This window comes from Nannospalax galili, unplaced genomic scaffold, assembly GCF_000622305.1.
Source record: "Nannospalax galili isolate Female #2095 unplaced genomic scaffold, S.galili_v1.0 scaffold726, whole genome shotgun sequence".
Taxonomy (NCBI): Eukaryota; Metazoa; Chordata; class Mammalia; order Rodentia; family Spalacidae; genus Nannospalax; species Nannospalax galili.
This window is the reverse complement of record NW_008355253.1, coordinates 4,031,373-4,054,827: the sequence shown is the minus strand read 5'-3', so window position 1 is coordinate 4,054,827 and position 23,455 is coordinate 4,031,373. Positions and strand designations below refer to the sequence as shown.

Below are 23,455 nucleotides of genomic sequence, written 5' to 3'. Positions count from 1 at the left end.
GTGTCCAGGTTTGATATTAAATTTTATGTCTAGACAGAGGTCTTTTCGTCCACACCTGTGCAGGCAGTCGGAGTCTGCCAAGGATTCAGGGAGACCTTCAGCCAACACCAGGGAGTAGCCCTGGCCAGAAAGCGTCAATTGTCTCCTTGGCCCTAGCAGTCTCTCGCGAGGACTTCTAGACTGGAAAAGAGAAAGGAGGAAGTTTTTAGAAGAGAGAAAGAGATTAGATTACCCTCCTGAGTGGGAGGGATACTCATGGATCTCTAGCGTTCTGTGGGCACCAGCTCCTAGCTGGCACGAAGTTCAGAGGAAGCTTCTACGTTGTGAGAGGGTCCCATGAGGTTCAGGGGGGCCCCACATTGTGAGAGGGTCCCACGAGGTTCAGGGGGGTCCCACGTTGTGGTGCCAGATATGGGCGGCTGCGCTCTCTCTCTGGGCACAGCCGTATGCTCACTCTCTGCGGGTCCGCAGACTTCCTGGCGGCTGCTTTGGGTCCACGCCTGGGCTTGGCGGCTCGGGTCCTGCGTCTCTGGGAGTGGTGGTAGCTGATGACTACCGCAGTTTCTCTTGCTGCTGAGCTTTCCCTGCTACTGGAGCATTTGTCCAGTTGAAATCCCGTCCCTTAATACACCCATATGCCTTTCCTCAGGATAGTGGGGCTCCTGGCCACTGAACCCCACAGGGAAGAGGCACGAGGATGGCAAAGCTAGAGTATCTGTGGGTCGGTAACGGAAGGTGCTGCCCTCTGGAGGAGTTAGGTCGCCGGTACACAAGACTCAAAGGCTCAAGGCTTAGTTTTAGTCTGTACAGCTTTATTATCTGAGACTCAGTTCTCTGATATCTCTGATCTCCCTGAATTTCTGGGCCCAGTTTCCCTAAAATCCCTGCTATTGAGAGAAGACTAAGATTTTTATACCATGGGGGTTGTGTTAAAAGCCTTGGCTGCTAGATGCTTTTGCATGTGAAAAGTGGGCTTCTGCCAGACAGTTGTCTGCTAGGAATTTACAGGAAGGTATGATACCTTTTCAGAGTCAAAGGCCACGTTAATGTTTAGGGCATTCATGGCGGACTCCTCAAAAGGAGAGGCAGGAAAGATGCCGGGAAGCACTTTGTTATGTAAAGGAGCCCGCAGCACATCCCGAGCTACATGAGCTATCCGGTGTGAAGAAGCTTCGACTTTTGCACAACAAAGGTCTCCCAACAGGTGTCTTCACTTTGCTCCTGTCCTAAAACTTTGTTATCCCTTAAGTTTTAATGGAATATTATTAATGTCTGAATTCTTCCCTAAGCAATGAAGATTTATCTGTAGAAAACAAGAAAAAAGTATTAGAGGCACGTAAAAAATAGAAAGCCTTAGACATTACCCACAGTGCTCTGAGCAGTGAAAATCCCTTCTCCATGGTTCCTACATCAGGTCATCAATTGTGTGTCCCAAGGAGCAAAGTTACTTTGAATTCATAACCCTAGCTAACCTGCAATATCAGATCTCTCAAGGGAATTTATATTATATGAGCTATTTTCTTCTTACTGTTCTTCCCTCCCTCCCTCCCTCCCTCCCTCCATCCCTCCCTTCCTTTCTTCAATTTTTTGTTTCTGTCTTTCTTTCAGTAAACTTTTGTCTAAAGTTCATCACGAGGACAATTTCCCTATTTTTATTTAGCTCAAATAGATCTATGAGTTACCATGTTAAGTCCTTTATCCAAAATATTATTTCTTTTAAAGCCTCTTAGGGAATGAGCTCAAAAGCTTAGAAATAAATAAAAAATATGCTAACCATGTACCACATACTTTATAGTAAATAAATCTTTATAAAAAATCTGTTTGTTTGCAGTGATTTGTTGACTACTTTTACTCTTCTGTTTTCTTTATGATGTTTGAATCTAGTTTATCAAATAACCAACAAATCACTGTACAACCCTGACAGCCAATGGAGAGTCAGCTTCTATTTGGTACTGAGTTATCTTCTACATGAGTTATCTTCTATATAAACATAAGAGCTTTCTTTATATTTTCAAGTCTTGGAGATTAGAAACATTCATGAAACCTTTATTCTTTTAATATGAGCTTCCTAAAGTGAGAGACTCTAGATAGGCTGACTAGGCTTCAGTAGATGAACTTGCACTGAGGGATGTCTGGGGACACTAACTTGACACAATAGGCCTTACAACAAATGAAAGAATGTATGAATTCTGGGGTGGGGCCTATGGGAGGGTGCCAATGTGGAAGGAGGTATAAAGATGATTAAGATTGAGATGTTCTGTATTAAATACACAAGAATTCAATAAAAATAAAAATAATTTAAAAAATAAAAACATTAAAAAAGATTTTGTATGATAGGCTCTTTTTAAGAAAATATCATTTTACATTTTATTTATCCATTATGTATCTGTGTACACAGGAACAACTGTGTGCATATGTGCAGATGAAAGGACAACATTTGGGAGCTCGTTCTCCCCTTCCACCATATGGATTCTGAGGATTGAGCTCAGGTTTCCTGACTTGGCCCCTTCCTGCTGAGCCATCTTTCCAGCCCTCTAATTAGGTTCTGTGTTTATGTATGTGCTTGTGTGTGCACACATGTGTATACCTCACGTGAATGAATATCAGAGGTTGACAGCAAGTGTTTTCCTTAATTCTTTTCCACATTATATTTTGAGACAGGATCTCTCACTGAACCTGATCACCTCCCCATGGCTAGGATTATAGGCATGTGCAGCCACTCCTGGCTTTTCCATGGATACTTTTCCATGGAACTCAGGTTTTCAAATTTACATCGAAAGCACTTTACAGACTGAGCCATCACCTAGCCCCTATATCTAGGTTCTTTGTGTTTTTCTTCCTGTTAAAAATGATATCTTTCATAAAAATACCTTTTCTAATTTTGCTGCTAAAATATGCGCTTAATTAGAATTTATAAGTTAGCAATATTTTCTTGCTTAATAAATTCTCCCATTAGCTCCAACAGTTAATATGGAGATTCTTCAGTGTATCTTTTCATGGAAATGACATATTATATACAAATAACAATAACTCCACTTACTTTCAAAATTCTTTAAATTTCTCTTTTCTTGATTAAGTGTACTTTCTGCAATTTGATATTGTTGAATAGAAGCAAGAGGGTATCAAACTTGTGTTCCTGGTTTTTAAAAAATTCATTTTTAGTATTTTAATTTTGAGCCTTTGTTGGTTTCTTTATAACATTAAAGTATCTATTCACATCTTGAGTGTCAGAAATTTTCATCATTCATTAATGAAGGTTAAATTTTGCTAAATATTTTTAATTACTTAATTATTTTATATAATTTTTCTTCTTTTAAAGAAGAACATTTCTGAATGTGACACTAACAATGTTTCCTCCAAAGTAAAGCCATCCTGGCATTGCTGAAGTTAATTCTTTCTCTTGATTTATCATGCACATTAATGACTTTGATTTCTTTGGTATATCATTCAGGAATTATGCATATATGTTCTTGAGTAAAATTTGCCCTTAAATTTATTTCCCATATTAATCTATAATTTTTCTTCTTCCCAACATTTCTTTTTTTCCAGCATTTATCCAAATTTTAGATAAGTCCTAACAGAACAAAACAACAGTCCTCATGTCCTTGTCTCTAAGAAATGATAATGATTGTTTCTTCACTTCTTGTTCCCCCTATAAAGCAATGCTTTGCTGCTAACATAGTGGAGTATATTGGAGAAAATTATCAAAAAAATTCACTTTTAATATTTAATTTTATATTAATCCTTAAGTGATAAGGGCATTTCACATAATAAATAAAAATAACCATGTTGACATGTAAAAACATACCCTTTAACTCTGTCAAATACAGTTTACTCAGTATTCTCATAATTATTACTTCTCCACTGACTTTTTTCATGATTAGAATCTAAATGTATTTTACATATTGGACTTGCCACATATTTCTCTCAGATACTGAGTATTATATCAACTTATTACCTTAATTTATTGTTGGAATAATAGTTTTCCTGTTTGCATCTCTGTGCTGATATAACATAAAACCTGCTTCCATCTGATTTCCTTGAAATTAGTAGACAAACAATATTTAGAGTTTCTCAAACTATTTTCATTTCAGAGAACTTTTGCACACTTAATTATCAAAAATCCAAAAGAGCTATTGTTATCCACATGTTAACGATGTTTATAATACTAGACATTTAAACATTAAAACAGGAATTTTAAAAACTTACCAATCAGCCAGGCACAGTGGCACATGCCTTTTGTCTCAGAACTCAAGAGGCAAAGGCAGGTGGATCTCTGTATAACTGACACCAGTCTGGTATACATAGTGAGTGCCAGGCCAGCTGGGGCTACAAGGAAACTGTCTTTAAAAACTAAACTAAAAAACCTTACCAATCTCATTTGATTATTTTTGAAGAAACTTCTTAAAACACTCACATATTCTAAAAACACTGAATTATATATGTCACTTTTCAAAGAAAAATACTGTTGCATCAAAATATTGGAAGACAGCCTCATTTTCCTCAGTACAACCATGGTTCTTTGGTGACAAGACATTGCCATGTCTACATACAGAACAATTAAAAGTATGTGTTCCAGCCAGTGAGATGCCTCATCAGGTTAAAAAAAGTATTGTCCCAATTTAAGCTTGATCATGTAGGACCCATAGGGTAGAGGGAAAACCAATTCTTGCAGGTTGTCTTCTGACCTCCACTTGCATACCATAGTGCAAGCTTGTGCATGTGCATACACACACACACAAACACACACACACACACACAAAGTAAATAAATAAATAATAAGTAAATAAATGAGCGAAATGTAATAAAAATGTTTAAATTATATGTTTATGGGATGAGGCTTATTAATGTTCATTAGTCTCACTGTTTAATCTATTTCAAGGGCATTTTTAAAAGTGAAAACATCTTCTGCCTACTTGCATGAACATGGATATGACAGTCAGAATGATAATGGCTTAATTAATGCTAATACACACATAACTTACCCACCATTTCTTTGACCCCGCAAGTTCAAATGTGAGCATGATCACAAAAAAGGGAAAATAGAACATTTTATTGTAAGTAAGTAAAGTCCAATTTCCAAGCCATTCTGAAAGTATCTAAAATCTCTCAGGATTGTCTGACTAAAATCTGATGATGCTTCTCTAAAATATTAAAATATTAATATTAAAGTTGACAACTCAGAATAACAGTAAACCGAGATGCTATTTCTCAGTTTCCCCACATAGAGGTAGCAGGAGAGCAATTCCATTTAGCTTCCTTTACTTGAAGTCCTAGCTAAACTATTAACTCAGGTGATTACTGCCAAGCTTCATTCAAATATTGCTACAAAGTTCACACAATGACTTGTATCCACTATTTTTCTTCTTGGCTTCAAATTTTCCTTTGCTTCAACTAACATATCATCCTTATTAGTAGTACCAATTTCTAGCTAATCACATTTTTTATTATTAACGTTTTAAACTTTACAAAACAAAGTATAAAGAAACACATCTACAGGAGTAAGTCCTTCCAGTTTCATCAAAAGTAAACTGCTAATATTTATTTTCCTTAGTAAATGAAGGCTTTAGGATTTTCAGAACTCAGTAACAGCATAATTTGTATGCCAAAGCTGTTATCACTCTTTTAAGTTTGCCAGAACAGGATGGATGGGAGAAGGTGGGGAAAGTTCAAACTTCACCCACATCCCAAGACAAAGTTGACTTGGTGACAGGAAAGAGGTCACATGTGTGGCAATTCCCAGTCGTTGCCAGGAAGAGTCTCCTGCTTTTGCTGGGAATCTCCTAGAATTTATGCCAAATACTGCCCACTGCCCCAATCTGCCTAGGCATTCCAGTTACTCACTTCACTGCCTCTCCTTCAGATCCTGTTATAAAAGCTCAGTCATTTTTGTCCTGACAGACCATCCCAGGTTTCTACAAGACAGGTAAGTGGGAGCTGAAAGAGGGTGAGAACCTTGCAGACTCACAAGAGTCTTCATTCTCACCGAAAACAGGGATCTGAAAATCATCAAACGCTGTGGGGAGCTTTCAGGAAAGAGAAGAACAGGGATACTTTACTTAATTCGAGAACCACAGAAAAAAAGGGTTGGGACCAAGATTAGTGTATGCTTTCCGAGCTAGACAAAGGAGAAGGGAAGGGACTGTTCTCTCTAAATGTCCTCTGTGATCACACTCCCTCAGTGACTGATGCTTCTCACTCACATACAAAATGCTGCCTGGCATGGTGCTGTCCAGAATGTCCTGGATGCTGCTTTCCTGTCTGATGCTCCTGTCTCAGGTGCAAGGTAATGTTTCTAGACCTCTAACACTGGGTCTCCTCTTCAGAGTATTCAGAGTATTCAGAGCCAAGATGCAGAGAAAGGTCCTGAAAGTCCCCTATGGAAACGATGAAGAGTACTCCATGGAGGAAGTCTCCCTGCAACCCTTCCATCATCCTGCCTTCCCCAAGGTCACTAATGGTGGGAGGTAGCCCAGTGATCGATCAACAGGATGAGAGGTTTTACCATTCAGTTAGGGACTTTTAGTCTGTGTTGGAGGACTGAAGAAAGAAAGTTTTACAAGTTAGTGAAGAATTTTAGAGAACACACAGGTTTGGACAAGGCAGCACAGGAACTGTCAGCCCCAGGATGGAGGATCCATGAATAACAGAAGAGGAGAGAAGTACAAAATAAAGAGATTTCTCATAAAATCCACCTAGATCAAGAATGCCTGAAAGAGAGAAAAATGTGAGATAGTCAATGTTCTGGACTTAATCCCATCAGACAGGCCTAAAAATGTTTGCCATCTAATCGTTTCTCATTTTATCCCACACCCCTCTCTGTCTCTCTCCATTCCAGGTGAAGACACTCAGAAAGAAGCACCTTCTCCACGTATCAGTTGCCCCATGGGCTCCCAGGCCTATGGATCCTACTGTTATGCCTTGTTTAAAATTCCCAAATCCTGGTTTGATGCAGATGTGAGTGCTGAGAGGTGTGTGTCGGGGGGGGGGGCAAGGGCAACCATACTTGTTCAGTTACAGAGAAAGAGGTGTCCAGTTTCCCTGGTTCCTTGGGAATCAGACTTAACATCCTCTCTTTCATGCAATCCACCCTACTCATCTATATTTACCCTGCCATTCTGCAACAAGGTCAAAGTCTGTGTCTCATTCTGTCTTGCCCTGATTGGCCTACCAGAAGTGGCCTTCAGGACAACCCGTGTTTGTGCTCAGTGCAGCTGAGGCTTCTTTTGTGTCTTCCCTAGTGAAAAGGAGTGCAATCAGCTACCAATATGTCTGGATTGGGCTTCATGACCCCACTCTGGTAAGAATCCATCTTCTCCCCTCTGTATTCTCTCAAGGGGCTGTTGTACCCCAGGCACACTCTCTTTGTCTCCATGAGAAGAACCCAAATGATATGCAGAGCTCAGATTCTATATTACAATCTGGGTAAAGGGAAATCCTTGGTGCTTGCTGAAGAACTGAGCTCTATAGCTATCCCTGGTCTTCAGGTGAAGTTTTTGTGCCTGTTGTCAACTTTTACAAAGTTCCCATAAGAAGCCTTGGGAATATTCTCTGAGGGATTCAGGGAGTCTGTGCCTGTAATTCTAAGAGAATCCTAAATGAGAAACAGATCCATATTTTTTCTTTATATGATTCCTATGATGCATGAGGTTCTGAGTAATTTATAAAAGCATATTTCACCATGCTCATTCATGGACATATTATTTTTGTTAGTGTAAAGAGCTGTGATTATTGGCAGTGCTCTGGTAATAGAAGGTATATGTTAAGGTTAAACTTCAAAGTAGAGTGAGCTCTGGGAAGCACGTGAAGATATAGATCAATTATATGAGGCTGCATGTGGGTATCAGCTGCTTCTGCTTAGAGATCATGCAAAAGAGTTTCAACAGCTATTCCTTTTACATGGCTGTCTCTTCTAAGGGGCCGATGGAGGTGGATGGGAATGGAGTAACGCTGATGTGATGAATTACAACTGGGAGAGGAATCCTTCCATTGCCTCAGACCCCAGTTACTGTGGAACCATGTCATATGCCTCAGGTAAGAAACAGACAGCCTTCCCTCCCCGATGTTTCCCACTCCCATTCCCCTGTTCTTGTACGTTATCTTCTGGGTATCCTCTGAGCTAGAAAATTCAGTGTGGGCCTGTCCTTTCTCATGCTTTCATGTCTCTTCCTCCTGGAGTGAGACACTGGTGAAGATTAGGGTGAGACTTGGTATCTGGACCACGTCAGAGATTCCCCTTCATTGAGTTTAGATGATATACCTGCCCCATTCATTTTTACAACTTCTGTGTCTGCAGGATTTCTGAAGTGGACAGATTATTACAACAAGGAGTTACCCTGTGTCTACAAGTTCAAAGGCTAGAGCAGGGAGCTGGCAGCCTGCATATACTATGTAGTTCACCATGATCAAGAGTTCAAGTGTGAATATTTACCCATATAAGGAGCAGTCTCCCCATACTACAAATCTAACCCCTCTCTCTAATCTTCCCCTTTTCTCTTCTCTTCCTCACTCTCATTTCAGGCTCTTCTGTTTATTATGGCCTAAGTTCTCGGACAGAAATAATAAAAATATGTCATTTATATTCATATGCTTCTGTATTTTATTCTTATAGTAAATGGACTAATATACCAGTTAGAGGAAAGAGAATCAATTAATTTTTGATGGCCCTACCTCACGTGTTGGGGGAGAAAGAGACACTTTCTTCAATAGTGTAGCCTCCTATGAGTGATCCCTCACCCATGATGCTATGAAACAACCCTAATTAAACTCACTGTGTCACACACACACACACACACACACACACACACACATCAGATGAAAGTAGAAGGGGGGCTAATAGGGTCAAGGAAGGGAATCAACAAGAGTGAAAAGGAGACAACCAAGGGTAATGCGAGATGATATGACTATATATTTATATAATAATGGCATAATTAAGCTCCTTACATATAATTAACATAATTAAAAAGCAGCAAAACATATATAACAATTTCAATTCATATGTTATAAATAAGGAGATGGAGAAAGATAAACTATAGCAACATTAGTAAAAATTAAAAATATTAGAATATCCATGTTAAATTTAAGCAAAACAGATTTCAGAAAACAGAATACTTTCAACAATCAAAGGGGGCATTCATTAAAAATGTTGAAAGTGTTCAATCTGCCTCAGAACTTCAAGTCCATGAGGTATTAACTTATGAGACTACAGTGCGACAGAAAAATCTACTGCTACACAGACTTTCTTTGATCTATGATGGAGTTACTCCTGCTGAATCCACTGTCAGTTGGTAATATAATAAGTCAAGATGCCTTTACTACATCTAACCTACCACATATCGGAAGTTAGTGGGAAAACATGTTTTTAAAATAGTTTTCTGTCATCACTATATGGCTCACTGGGAAATGCAGCTTTCTTGCCCCTGCTAAGCATCATTAGAGTATCATACAATATTAGCAGCTCAGGAAAAGATTAAAATTCAAAGTCCAACATATGTTTTCTAATGAATGTATATTAAATTTGCATCCTTAAAAAGTTAAAACACCATTAGCTCAACCATTCTAAGTTAGGAACCACGTTTATCTAGACTTTAACATTTTATTCTTTTAGCAGTTGATTGATCAAGGAGATAAAATGGTTGAAAAGACATTGCTAACTTGATCAGCACTATCAGGCATCTTCTTCTGCTTGACATTTAGAAAATATTGTACCTAGGCTGGGTGTGGTGGAACACATCTGTAATCCCAGTGTTCAAGAGGCTGAGACAGGAGAATTGCTGTGAGCTTGGGGCTAGCCTAGGCTATATAAAGGATTCTAAAGAATCCTGGGTTTGGAGAGCGAGGGGGAGAGAGAGAGAGGGAGAGAAAGAGAGAGAGAGAGAGAGAGAGAGAGAGAGAGAGAATATTTCATTCAGGTACGTAATAAGCATTCTTCTTATGTTCAAATGGGATATTCTCCAAGATAGAGCACATTATGGGACATAGCACATATCTGAACAAATTTGAAAGAGTGTAAATCACACAAATCACAATAGAATCAAGCTTCAAATTAAAAACAGAAATAGTGGTGCAATCTCAGAATATTTGAAGATTAAAAATGACATTTCTAAATAATACATGGGGACTGAAGTCTCAAAAAAAACTTGAAAATAGTTTGAACAAAATTAAAATGAAAGTTGGAAAAATGGATCATGGATTAAGAACAGTGGCTTCTTTGTTTCCAGCACCCATGTGGCGGCTAACAACTGTCTATAACTTCAGGTCCAGGGGATCTGACAGCCTCTATGGTCTCTGGAGACACATCACACATGTTGTGCACCTACATACATACATGCAGGTAAAACCTCATACATGTAAAATAAAGATAAGAATGAAAATACAATTCACTGAAATGTACAGTGTATTGTTAACACAGTATTTATAGAGAAACTGATAACAGTAGATGAGTGCATTAGAAAAAATATCTAAAATCAATAATCCAAGCATACTCTTTAGGAAACTAGAGAAAGAAAAACAGTGCAAGTGTAAAGAAAGTAGAAGGAGCAAAATAAGAGGACAGAAGTCACTGGAATTGAAAACAGGGAACAACAGGAAAAAATAATGGAATATAGAAAATAATCCCATAAGAAATCTATTAGAATTTTTGAATTTCCTTCCAGTCAATCAAGGAAAAAGAAAAGGGCACAAGTGAGTGATGTTACAAGTGAAAAACAGATTTCAGTAGAGCAAAGAATGTCCTTCCCCCAAGATGAACATTCTATAGAAAAACAGAATTTGCAGATGTCATTAAGGATTTTGAGACAGGGAGGTTATCCTAGCTGGTGGTGTGAGCAAAGGTTCTTATAAGACACCATGATTAAACAGTCTCTACTCCATCCCACTGAATGATCACATTGAAGTCTGTGCAACTTAATGCCTTTCATCCAGTTAATGATAAAACTGTCCCTTTTACTTTAAGTTTACAGCTTCATATTTTCTATCTTTAGAAACTATTTTCCATAATTCATGGCAAAGAAATTAGGGTTAGGATTATGCTCATTTGATTTATTAACCATTAGTGACTATAATTTTTGGAAGACACTTAGTATTATATCCAGTATTTAAACCACCCACAATTTCTACTTCCAGAACATGCATTCACTTTAGGGTGCCAATACCTCAGAGGTACCATGCCAGGGCGTGGGCTTCCTTTATGCCAGCTTAGTTAAGGTTATCTGGATATAATACTGCTATGCATGTTAACTCACTTAAACAAAAGAGGATGTTTTGGGAAGGTTTATCTCAGTGCACTCAAGATTAAGGAATGTAACTGAGTCTCACAATGAGCTGAAGAATGAGCAAATAAAGTCAGGAATGACCTTGCTATTTCCCTCTTTGGTCTTTTGTTGCTATTTATTTCACTGGAACTGTTCTATTATCTTCAACCAATTCATTTGCTTGCCTTTGTTGAATACATGTGGTGGTCAAGCACAGCTAACTGATTAAAATTCCATCAAAGTATTCATCCCAAGGATTCAGACATTTGAGTAGATTCTCAGTGAGTGGGCAAATTGTATTTCAAAGGAATATTCAATTAGACCAACTTCAACAGGGTGTTCAGCTCAATTGGGACCTAGAGTTCTGTCATATAAATACTGCCATCTATAGGTAAGATCCATTTCTTAGATAGGGGGCGAAGGGAGGCTTCTCATGAGATGTTTGCTTACAGGTAATAAGACTGCTTTCTTTTTTTACTGAGCTTTTAAAATTTCACATTATATTTCCAACTCACATCCAGACCCCCTCCTCAATCCACGCCCACCCCCCCAGAAAACCATATGCACCCTGCCATACATGCTGAGTCCTGTTCATTCAGGTGCTTGTACCCAAATGTCCTTCAGTGTAAATGTGTCCACTGGAGTCTAGGCAGATCATCCAGTGGTCCTATGTAAGTCATACTCTCCCTCACCCAGCAGCAACCAGTCTCAAATAGTTCTCAATCTAGTGCTGGTCTGCCACCTATTTCTCACCTCCCCTTTGGGACCTTGTTTAATTGAGCTCCCATATGTTCCACGTTGGATGCCACCACTGCCACAGACACACATGACCAGGCCTCCATTGGCCTGGAAGCCTCCACCTCATACATTCATGAACCAGCCCTGGCTCTTACAATCTTTCCACCTCCTTCAGCAATGGTCCCTGAGCTGTGGGAGGTGAAGTTCCGTAAGAGTCCCATTTTATACCCTACAGTCTTTTCTTCTCCAAAACTTGGCCAGTTGAGGCCTTCTGTGTGTAACGCACTCTGATGTGTATGGAGGCCACATTGGCGAGATCTGAGAGGTGCATTAGCCCTATCTGTCTTCCTTATTCTGCTATGTTCCTTGAGCCGTGGTTGGAGAGATTCAATTGCAGATGTGTCACCTAGTACTGGGCATCTCCCAGGTGTATGTTCTCTGTGCCTGACCAGATGTGCAACTCTGCAGCAGCCTCCATCTGTTGCAAAAAGAAGCTACTTTGATTAGTAAGTCATGTTTGTTGCTGTAAGGGAGGTCTCTTCTGTCTTGCACTGCGTTCCCTTCCAAGCAGCTCCTAGTCTCACTCATCTCTATTCTTTTGTCTCCCACCTGGCCTCCTTCCTCCCTCCCTTCCTAGTTACAGTGCCCCCACTATTCCCACCCTTCCCCCCAATATCTCTTGACTCCTGCCATCTTTCCATTCCTGATTTTCCTCCCTCCGCCACACCATGGTCCCTTGCATGTCCCTCCCTCCTCTCCTCCCTGCCAGTTACTCCCACTTTTTCCACCTCCCTCAGGTAGCATCTGTTCCCTACTCTCTCCCTTTCAGGTTGTTTCTTTTCCCTCACCTCCATGGGGCTGTGGGTGGGGGATTAGACAGAAGCCCACATGCCATGTTGCCTGTTTGGAAAACAGAAGACAGCTTGTGGGAATTGGTTCTCTTGTTCCACCATGTAGGTTCCAAGGATTGAATTCGGGTCACCACGCTTGGCAGCAGGCACCTTTACCCAGTAAGCCTTCTCACCTGCCCCTTGGCTTGTTTTCTATTTTAGATATCCTTCTTGGCCCTGGCATATTACCCCAGGTAGCAGTTCTGTTCTGACATCATATTGTCCTCTATCAGTCTGGAGGTTGGTAGCTGGCTTATGTCACCATATTTACCCAATCATTACCTACTTCTGGGATTGTGTATTTAAACCTGTTTTGACTTGGGCTTCTGACAATCCCTGTTAGAGCCAATGAATGAAATTACTTCAGCAGATCCTCCCAGCCTCCTGAGGCTCTGGTGTTTCCTTATATCACTAACTTTACTTTCTACTCGGTCTACATGAGACGCACCATGTCAAAGTAAGGTAGTCCCCAAACTAGTCATGCTAGTTGACCCAAAGGACCTATTTCTTAGCACCCTTAAATTCTAGTTGATAATGCACCACATTTAGCTTTAAAAGATTTCCTTTTCCTTCTTTGCCTCCATTTCTCAATCTTTCACTATCCAACCATGTTTGTCCTTTCTTCCTCACTGTCTCTAAACTCCACAGATGTCTGCTGGAATCTCTGTGTTGCCTTTGGTCTGATTTATGGGTATCTTCTCATATCTCAAGGAGAATTACAGATGATCTCATATCTTGAAGTAATCATTTTGAGATACTAGTAGTCATGTTTAATTTTGTTGCATGTGTAAAGTTTGGGAGTATTTCTTTGATGATTAAATTCAGAAATATTAAATTATTGGAAGCTAGGCATTTTGAAGTTATTGTGTGAAAATGTGTTATGAAAATAAAAGAGTGTAATAAAATTTTGTAGGTCATCAGGCTTCCGAGGCTTTTTCTGTGTTTATCTGTGTATCCCAAGTAAGGAAAAAATACCTATTAATTGACCACATGGTAAATACAGTTTAATAGCACTATAAAGCACAGTTTGTCAAAGTGTGGGCTGAAGTGTGGTGGTGATTGGACTTACTGAATCAATTCTGGGAATAATAACTAATATAAAATAAAGGATAGAAAATTAGGCATATACTGAAAAAAGTTAGGCAAACATTACTTTTGCCTGAAATTTTTGTTAAAATTATATGTGCATGTGTATGTGGACAAGGCTGGCATAAAAATATATTTCTCATTTTGCATAGAGGTCAAACTTCTGAATACCACTAATCTAACACAGAAACCTTTAGGTAACTATCGATAAATAAACTACCACTAGAGGGGGAATTGAACCAATAAACAGCATAATTTTGGAGATACAGGGAAATTGAGCTGGTTGTTGCTAAGGAAAGAAGGGATTAGAAAACAGATATTAGGAAATTAAATATATTTAATCCACTCCTACATCCTCTGAGATTAAGTACTGCAGTATATCTTAGAACTGAGACATGAATCTTGTAAACAGAAATATACAATATGTAAATAAGAAAGAGATCCAAACTGAATCCTTAGCTAATGAAGAATCAGGAATGTGTGTCACAGGAGAAAATTACATGATTGAGCAACCTAGAACTCAAAGGCCTCTTCCATCTACTGACCCATGTTACTGCTGTCCTTTCTGCTTCCCTGCTCTTGGTTACTGAGGAAGAGAACACTTTTTACATGTTGATATATGTCTCTTGGTTCAGTTCATAATGAGAGATACCGTTTCAGATTTAGCCACAGAAGTAATGGTGGTAGATCTACTCTATCTCCCAGTTTCCAGAAGCTAGGACCCTAGATATGGTGCAAGATGTTGATGGAATGCCCCATGTAGGGATTGGGCACAAAGATTCTCAGTGGGCTGGGAGGGGCTGTATGTCTGTCAGCGGAGACTCAGGGGCCCAGTTGGAGAGGCTTATACCCAACTTCATAATTGAATTGCTGTAAGTACATGATCTTGTCTATAATTTTAGCTGCCAAACTTGCCTGCTTTTTCCTGCTTTCCACTGATTGGCACCAGGAAGAGATTATGAAGAACACCTAGGTTTGGACTTTATGCCCTTTTCAAGCTCAGCTTTGGTTGCTTCTAACAAAACTTGACAAAAGTGATAGCGTTCTATGTCTGTGTCCACATCACAGAAGATTCTGGCTTCTTTTTACCTTCACGCGCTCCTGTCTTGCTTTTCTTCTTTTCCAACCGCTGGTGCTCTTTCTTACCCTGATAGTTTACCCACTCTAATTAAGAACACTGATACATTGTGAGTCCCTATGTGCAGAGGAATTTGTAGGCTCTCATGTTGAAAGGAACTGAAGGAAACATTTAACCATTAACCAAGGCCCCAAGGACCTTAGCCCAATATCCAGGAGGAATAGTTCAGGGTTTGGGAGATAATTCAGTTGATGGTATTTTTCTCACAAATATAAAGGGCCTGAGTACAGACTCCTAGAATCCATGTAAAATGCTGGGAATACTGGTCTGACCATGGACCAATCTGATGGAGGAAATTCCTCAGCTGGTCTCATTGGACTGAACTTCACAATGGTGTTTACACGTTGGTGGAGCTTGACAGTCGAGGATCCTCTACATCAACCACTTCTCAATTCAACATCATGCCTCATTCCCTCTAGTGGAGTCCTTTAACTATTCTGTTTCTTTGGATTCCCAAAGTCTCTAAGTCTTTTCTGCCTTTCCATCATGAGCATCTGTCTTTCAGAGCATCTCCTGTGAGAATTTTCCATCTTATGACTCTGATGCTGCTTAAGTGTTAGATTCTTTTCAATGTCAATCTATTCTTCTGCTTATTTCTCTACTGAATTTCCACAAGGAGGCTCATAGCAGAATCTACATCCAACTTTCCTTTGTACCTCCCATAATGACTATTTTCAGAACAGCTCTAGATAGGGAGGTAGAGAGTGATGGACATGAATACGGGGTGGGGGATAGCATATGGTGCTGAGTTGCTGATTACAAGCAAGAATCACTCAGAGAAAATATAAGACTTCATTAAACTACATAATCACTTAGCTTTAAAACAACAAGAAGTGACAAAGCATATGCTCGTGTCTTACAAAAACTACTAATTAAACAAAATATGTGCGTGTGAGCAGCTTACTATATGTGGTATGTCACCATTTAGATTCCTGGCACCCACAGCACCCCCACCTTACTCCATCTGCTGAAATAATCTGAGCTCTGCAAATTCCATCTGATTTTCCGCTTAGCAACCACCCCCCTTCAGGGAAGGCTCAACCAAAGGAGAGATGCAAAAGATCCTTGAGGAGAGTCCAGCACCCTCCTGATCTTATATGAAGTGCAAAAACCTGGCACAGCACTCCTGCCAGCCCCAAGCTGACAGCTTCCAACAACCACCAAGTGCCAAATAAACTGTCCTCCTATGGGGAAGAAGCAATAATTGGAAGTGTTTCAGAGTGGACAAAAGCTATTTATTCTCTACATCTGAAAGCATCCATGTCTTGCCGCCCAGCTTCTACAGTGTTTGGAAACCTACAGGTCCTCTCAGGTAGAATCCTAGTGAGTATGTTAAACAAAAACCATTGGCACCTTGATCTCAGATTTCTACAACATTGTCAGTGTTTTAATACAACCTTCCCTTCCCCCTACTCTGCTCCTTCCACCCTAAATGCCTTCCTTTTAAACTTGTCTTGGAATAAACATAACATCTACTCTCTGGAAAAAGGAGTTAAATCTTCAAAAGAATTAAAGAGTTGGATCAGTGTAGGAGACAAGAAAAGCCTAAAAATTGTTTCATGGATTCCAGAGGACCCAGAACACTGGGGTCCAAAGGCAATGTGGGAACCAAGCTTTAGGAAAATAGTAATAACCCATTGAATGAGCCAAAACTCTCTTTCCTCTCTCTCTCTCTCTCTCTCTCTCTCTCTCTCTCTCTCTCTCTCTCCCCCCCCATGCCCTTTCAGAAACTACTTTCCATTCGTCCTCAAGGGTGAAAAATTTATGCTCTTGAAACTCTACTTTTCATAATGTTCTATAAATTTATATAAATATTTGCTTAGTTCTCCCCACCCCTGAGTTACAGCTTTTAGGCCCAAAGAGTGCTCAATCACTGAAGAGAAAAGTTCTCTAACATTTACTTTGTACCTGCGGGGAATGGCCAGCTATATTTTTTCAGTTAATATTCCTATTATAAACTAGTTAGAATTAGTAACCAAAAATTTTCCTAAAGGCTTCATCAGCGGACAGAGAACAACTGCCACTGGGTTTTGTCTCTACAGGTCTCTTGTTACTACCAATGCCTTTTCCCTTGGAATAGATTTCCTCCCCAAATGCTTCAGACTTTGGAAACTGCTGCAGTTTGATTGAATGTTAAATGGCCCCACTAAGGTCAGGTGTTGGAACATTTGGTCCCAAGCTGGTGACACTGCTTCATAAAGTTATGGAAGCTGTAGAAGGTGGAACTATGCTGGAGGAAATGGAGCACAGGTGTACAGCCCTGAGGTTTTACAGTCTGATCCTACCTCCAGTTCACCTCCTGGTTCCTGACCATTGGTACAGTGTGACCAGCTGGTCTCCTGCTCCTGTGGTCATGCCTTCCAGACCTGCTGCCATTTGTCTTCCCCGATATGATGTCCTGATTCCCTCCAACTGTAAGTTAGAATGTCTCCTTCCTCCTTTAAGTTATTTCTTGCCAAGTGTTTTATTACAGCAATGAGAACTAACATACTAATAACTACTACAGATACTTAGTTTAAAAGAGGGATTGGTTTTCTTCTTAATTCGGAATGACATTGCTCTTATCAAATAATAAAGCCAACATTTATTGATAGTTGGTCAAGTGCCAGATATTTTATGCAAATTGTACATGCATTAACTTATTTAATCATCAAAGAAAAGTTTTTTAATTACTTATTTAATAACCACATACTTAGAAGAAGCATTTCATTACAGTTCTAACATATTCAATAACAATTTCCAGAGTAAAGAGGGTGAAAAAGATCAGGAAGCAGTATTGGTTCCCCAGGTGTCTGGGGACCCAAGACTAGGAATGGTGTAGAGAACAGCGGGGGAGATGGAAGGGTGAATGAGGCCAGGGGAGTCAAGGTGCAGAGGGCTCCGCAATAAACTTACCCCAAGAGAGGCCTGAGGAGAGGACAGCTACACAGTTTCATACAGAAAAATTTATTTTTAATGCAATTAACACTAAGATATTTGCACGTGTTTGTAATCTCTATATATCCGATTATTACTAGTCACAGTCGGTTACTTTCTGAGCTACTTGGTATCTGAGCATGGATATAAAGTCATCAGGCAGATTTCAATGGTAATGTTTTTCACACCTACTAGTTAATAAGGAGCAAATTTTTATGCTTTGAAGAATTATTATTTTTTTATTTTTTTAAACTTAATAACCACATGATTAGAAGAAGCATTTAATTACAGCTTCAACATATTCAGTAACACATTCCAGAGCAAAAGTGGCTGTAAATTTTTAGGTTCACAGTTGAATTAATACAGTTATAAAATATTGAACTCAGTATAAACCCTGTAAGACATAAAATTGAATGAGTTTTTACCCTTTAAAGAAGATCTCCATTTCATTTTAAAATATGCTGTTTCCTACATTTTTAATGCTACTAACACTTAGATGTTTGCACATGTGCCTTTAATCTCTGTGTATCTGATGATTACTAGTCACAGTTGGTTACACTCAGATCCTTATACCTGAGTATGGATATAAAGTCATCAGGCAGATTTCACTAGTAATGTTTATCACCTCTACTATTTAACATGAAGTAAATTTTTATGCTTCCTCCTCAAATATGTCTTTTTAAAAATTTGTTGATTTTTCTGTGTGTGTATATCATATAGAACATCCCACACAATCTTATTCATCTATATACCAGCTTCCCAAATGGCACCCTCCCATAGCCTCCCCCTTGTACATACTGGAGCCCACATACTCTGTCATCTCTCTTACTGTCCTCTGTGTCAACACCCAGCCATTCTCCAATGCTTGTCTGTCTGCTGAATCTAGTCAGCCTATCTAGAGATCCTTTTTTTCTTTTTTAGGAAGATCAGCTATTTCTCATCTAGCAGCAATCAGTTGTCAATATTCCTTTAGATAAGATTGGGGTCTGCTGTTCATTTTCCCAGCTCTATGCTGTGTTACTGAATTGTTTCTTATTATTTAGCCTTTCGCTACACATATGTACTCTTAAAATTATATTGACCCCATTAATCTTTAGGTGTACTTTCCTTTTGGGTGTTTAAGACCCTACAGTTGGCCATGATAACACAATTTATTTTTACTCTTAAGGTCTTTGAGGATCTGTTCCTCAGGGGTCACATGGGCTGGGGAGGAGCCCTTGGCTCTTTTCTTTTACCAGTTCTGTCTATGTGAAGATAAGTCAAAGGTCCTACTCAACCATGGCTGGCTTTGCTTAGAAGCATGGACAAAATGTTTCCTCTGTGTTGACCCTCCTCTTTGTAGACAGGACACTGGTTCAAGTCCACCTGGTGGGGTCTCCACAGCCTCCTTGCTCAAGAGGACAGGTGACTCACCATAGTTACAAGATACTTTGAGAGATGCTCATTGTCCCCAGTAACTTAGTTGACCTAGGAGGGCAAGGAGCAAAAATTGTCCTTTATGTCCCTTTGATCAAATTAGTATAGGCCTCAAAGTATGGCTGTTAAACATCCAAGAAGGGTATATCCGCCAGTCTGGTACTTTTATTTACCATGTGCCATGTAGACAGAGCTTGGGCAAAGACCAAACGCTCTCAGATAAACCTTGCCTAGGTGTATATATATTACATTCTTTGATCTGGTTGTATGTATAATTTTTCAGTAGGTTGTTGGCCTAATATGGTTCCCCCTGGTTTTCTAAAACTAGCTAAGTATTGTTTATCTTTCACATTGTCTAACCCTTCCACCATGGTTTCCCCATTTAAGATGCCCCCATTTTTTCCTTTTCTCTCTTAATAATACCCTTCTCCTATGGTCCCACCTTTCCTGAGCTCCTTCTTTCCCTTTATCCCCTAGGTTCCTTGTATAACCTTCCCTCCCCCTCCCCTTAAAATAACCCCATTATTGTCCATATCTCCCTTGTTAACACCTGTTTTCTACTGTTCTCTTTCAGATTCTTTCTTTTCCTTACCTCCCTGGTTCCTCTTCATTATCCTGGTTCCTGTAGTTATGTCTGGATACATATTAATGTGTTACCACTACTCAGTGCTACACAGGATGGGACACAAAGACACAAGAGAATCTAACAATTTAGCCAAGATTGCCAATATTGTGGTCTCTGGTCCGAATCTAGATTATAAAATGAAGGAAGAAAAGAACTTAATGTCACCTTCAGCCTTTTTTCTACATTGAATAGTCCTTACTGGGTCAATTACATGAGAAAAGAAATCTAGGAATGCCAACTTATTGTGAAAACTCATAATAACAAAGAGTTTTCTGTTTGTTTCTATAAAAAAAACTGTAGATTTTAAACTAGGATGGCAAATGTTAACTTTGTTCACTATGACCTGGGGAGGGGGTTCATATGTGTCTTTAAAATCAGGCCAATTTTTTCTTCATCTACTGAAAATAGATATGCTTCCTTAAGTGTCTGTAGCTGGGTAAATAAATCTTTTTGTTTCTATAAATAAAGGATTCAGTCAAAATTTTCTGTTAACAAAGGATGCGGAATGTAAGAGTCCAGTCTATTTGTGACTATGACAGTTTTATTTTGCCAAAGTGAAAAAATGGTTTTTTAAATTGTAACAAAATATGGACAAGCTCATTAGATAAAGGTTATTGCTTTGTAGACCTAATGACTTTAGTTTTTACCTGGATTCCACAGTGAAAGAGAGAACTTACTCCAAAAAGTAGTTCTCTGACTTTCAAATGTAAACGCATACACAAGAATAATAAATGAATACACAAAATGAAAAAAATTATAACAAGAAATACTTTGTGACTTTTTTGTTTTCTTTTGTTTTGTCTTTTTTAAATATAATGTTTCTTTCCTTCAAGAAGATTTCAAACATGCAAAGACTTTTCAGGTATATAAAAAAAAGATCAATGAACTGCTGAAGCAGGCCCAGAAGCTGAGTGGGCCTCAGTCCTCCACCCATCAGTTCCTGTGTGGAGCACCCAGCCCTCAGCTGACTCAGGACCATGAAAGCAGCCTCAGGTCCTCAGTCCCTGACCTGTCCCTCCCAGTCCCTGTCCCAGCCCCTGGGCCACCACTAATATCTCCTACCATGGCTCCTAAGGGAATCCAGAAGTGCCAGAGATAGAATTCAAGACCTTTCACATTGCCCTACAACTGACCTGTACACTCTCACCCCTGGAATTGAATGATCTGGCAAGAGATCCTCCAGCACAGTGTTCAGAAGGTTCTGAACACTGTGCTGTTGTAGATAGTATGTTTCATTGGCAACCTACAATAATGGGACCAAATAACAGATCCTATCAAGGTAGAGTATTTTTCTTTACATTCATTTCCCAAAAGATTACCCCTTCAAACCACCTAAGGTTCTATTTACAACAAGAATTTATCATCCAAATATTAACAGTAATGGCACCATTTGCCTTGATTGTTTATGGTCCCAGTGATCTCCAGCACTATTTAAAATTACTTTTGCCCATCAGTTCTCTGTTGTGTGATCCCAATCTTGATTATCCTTTAGTGCTTGAGATTGTTTGGTTCTACAAAGCAGAGAAAAGTACAATAGAATAACTTAGGAATGGACCCAGAAATATGTAATGTAATAAAAGAAATTATTAGATAAGCTCTGCAAATAAAGATAGGGGAACTCAGAAAGAGGAAGTTTTTTTTTTTTTTTTTTTTTTTTTTATAAAGCTTTTTAAATTTTATTTGAATTTTAAAGAAAAATCCTCAGAGCAGGCAAGCTAGTAAACTTGGCAGTTGCCTTGAGGAGGAGAGTGGAGGAGACAAGACGTGGAGGTCAGCTACGGGGCTGGCTGGCAGGCACATGGCTGGGAGAAGGAAGATTTAGAGAAAGAAAAGAAATACAAGATGCTAGACCTAGAGCCTTAAAGAAAGCATGTTTAGTAAGAAAGGCATACAGGGGTTGGAGAGATGGCTCAACGGTTAAGAGCACTGACTGTTCTTACAGAGGACCCGGGTTCCAGTCCCAGCACCCACATGGCAGCTATGAACTGGTGTACTTGTACACATAAGCAATACACTCATACATATAAAATAAAAATAAGTAATATATATATATATATATATATATATAAAAGAAAGAGATGAAGAAGAAAAAGGGAAAATACGCCTTTCAGAAAGGTGGATAGGCTTACACCTACATGACTGTGGCTCCTTTGAAGTTCTGCTTTAGTGGGTAGGATTCCAAGCAGGAAAAACTTGCTATCTCATTAGCATACTAGGTACTCCGCCCATCTATTTAGCATGACCTGCCTTCCTAGGGGTGCTCCTATGAACAGATAATTGACCAGTTAAACTTACACAAAATGGAGGCTCTCCGGGTATTACATTCCTCACTGACTCCAGGAGGTAAGTTATAGAAAAAAACCAATTTTAAACAAATATTACTTGACAACATTCTCACATTAAAACCTTTATTGCCCCATTAGTTGTTTTCCCATTAAGATAGTTACCCTGGCTACTTGCAGATATGTCTGACCAAATTCCACCTCCAGGGCAATGCCACTGAGGGCTTCTACAGCTGCTCTGACTCCCATGTGATACATTGTTTACAAAAGCCATATTTCATAATCCTTCAAGGTTAATCTCATTGTCCCCAGAATCCTGAAGCTCTTGTTCCCTGACCTAGTTCTACAGGGTTCCCAGAAGTTTATTCCAGGCCATTGCCCTCATATTCCTCCTATAAACCTGAGAGATGGTAAACCTTATCCTGGATATCTAGTGTTACTGGTCCACAAGTGTGTCAATTTCTTGATTCACCACTAATAAGGACAAGGAAATTTTGAATGATACAGCTTGTTTTGGTGATGTCAGTCATCCGGGTCATTTGCAAGGTGTCCTTGATTTCCTTCCTTGTAACAGAGAGCTGGACTTTTTACAGTCTTTATCTCCCTCCTGTTTCATTCTTTGCTGTATGTGAACAGCAATCTGTCTGCAAAAATTAGACTGGGGAGAAAAGGAGCTGAGAAAGTTGTAGAAGGGTAAAGGGCCTCTTAAGCCTGATCTACAGATATCAGGTAACATACCTGACCTTTTCTACATTAAAGTAAAATTCTGTATTACTGAATATACAATCTTATCATATGCTTTATGTACCAAGCAGAATTCTAAATGCCTTATAAGTAGGATCCTGCCTAGTCTCCTTGAAAACTAGATGACAGTGGTGCTGATAGGACCTTAATTAACAGATAAAGAAGCAAAAGTTCAGGGAAGCCTCTAACTCATCTGTCTGATATTAAACACCTACTGTGTATGGGAGCCAGATTCAGTGGCAATCTGTTTTACTTTAGGGTCATTTCATTATAAAAGAAAGAAGAAATAAAGAAAGAAGAAAGAAAGAAGAAAAAAAGAAAGAAGGGAGGGAGGGAAGGAGGGAGGGAAGGAGGGAGGGAGGAGAGAG

At 39.4% G+C, this 23,455-nt stretch overlaps 1 protein-coding gene and 1 pseudogene across 1 annotated transcript; both read left to right on the top strand.

The window, feature by feature from the left end:
* Window positions 1-6,210: 6,210 nt before the first annotated feature.
* Window positions 6,211-8,516, top strand: LOC103749439 (regenerating islet-derived protein 3-beta-like). The gene is made up of 4 exons (XM_008852326.1): window positions 6,211-6,286; window positions 6,839-6,973; window positions 7,918-8,034; window positions 8,297-8,516. The coding sequence occupies exons 1-4, from the start codon at window positions 6,211-6,213 to the stop codon at window positions 8,359-8,361; spliced, it is 393 nt and encodes a 130-aa protein (XP_008850548.1). The 3' UTR covers window positions 8,362-8,516.
* Window positions 8,517-21,219: 12,703 nt separating this feature from the next.
* On the top strand, window positions 21,220-21,635 carry LOC103749448 (annotated as a pseudogene).
* Window positions 21,636-23,455: the final 1,820 nt, after the last annotated feature.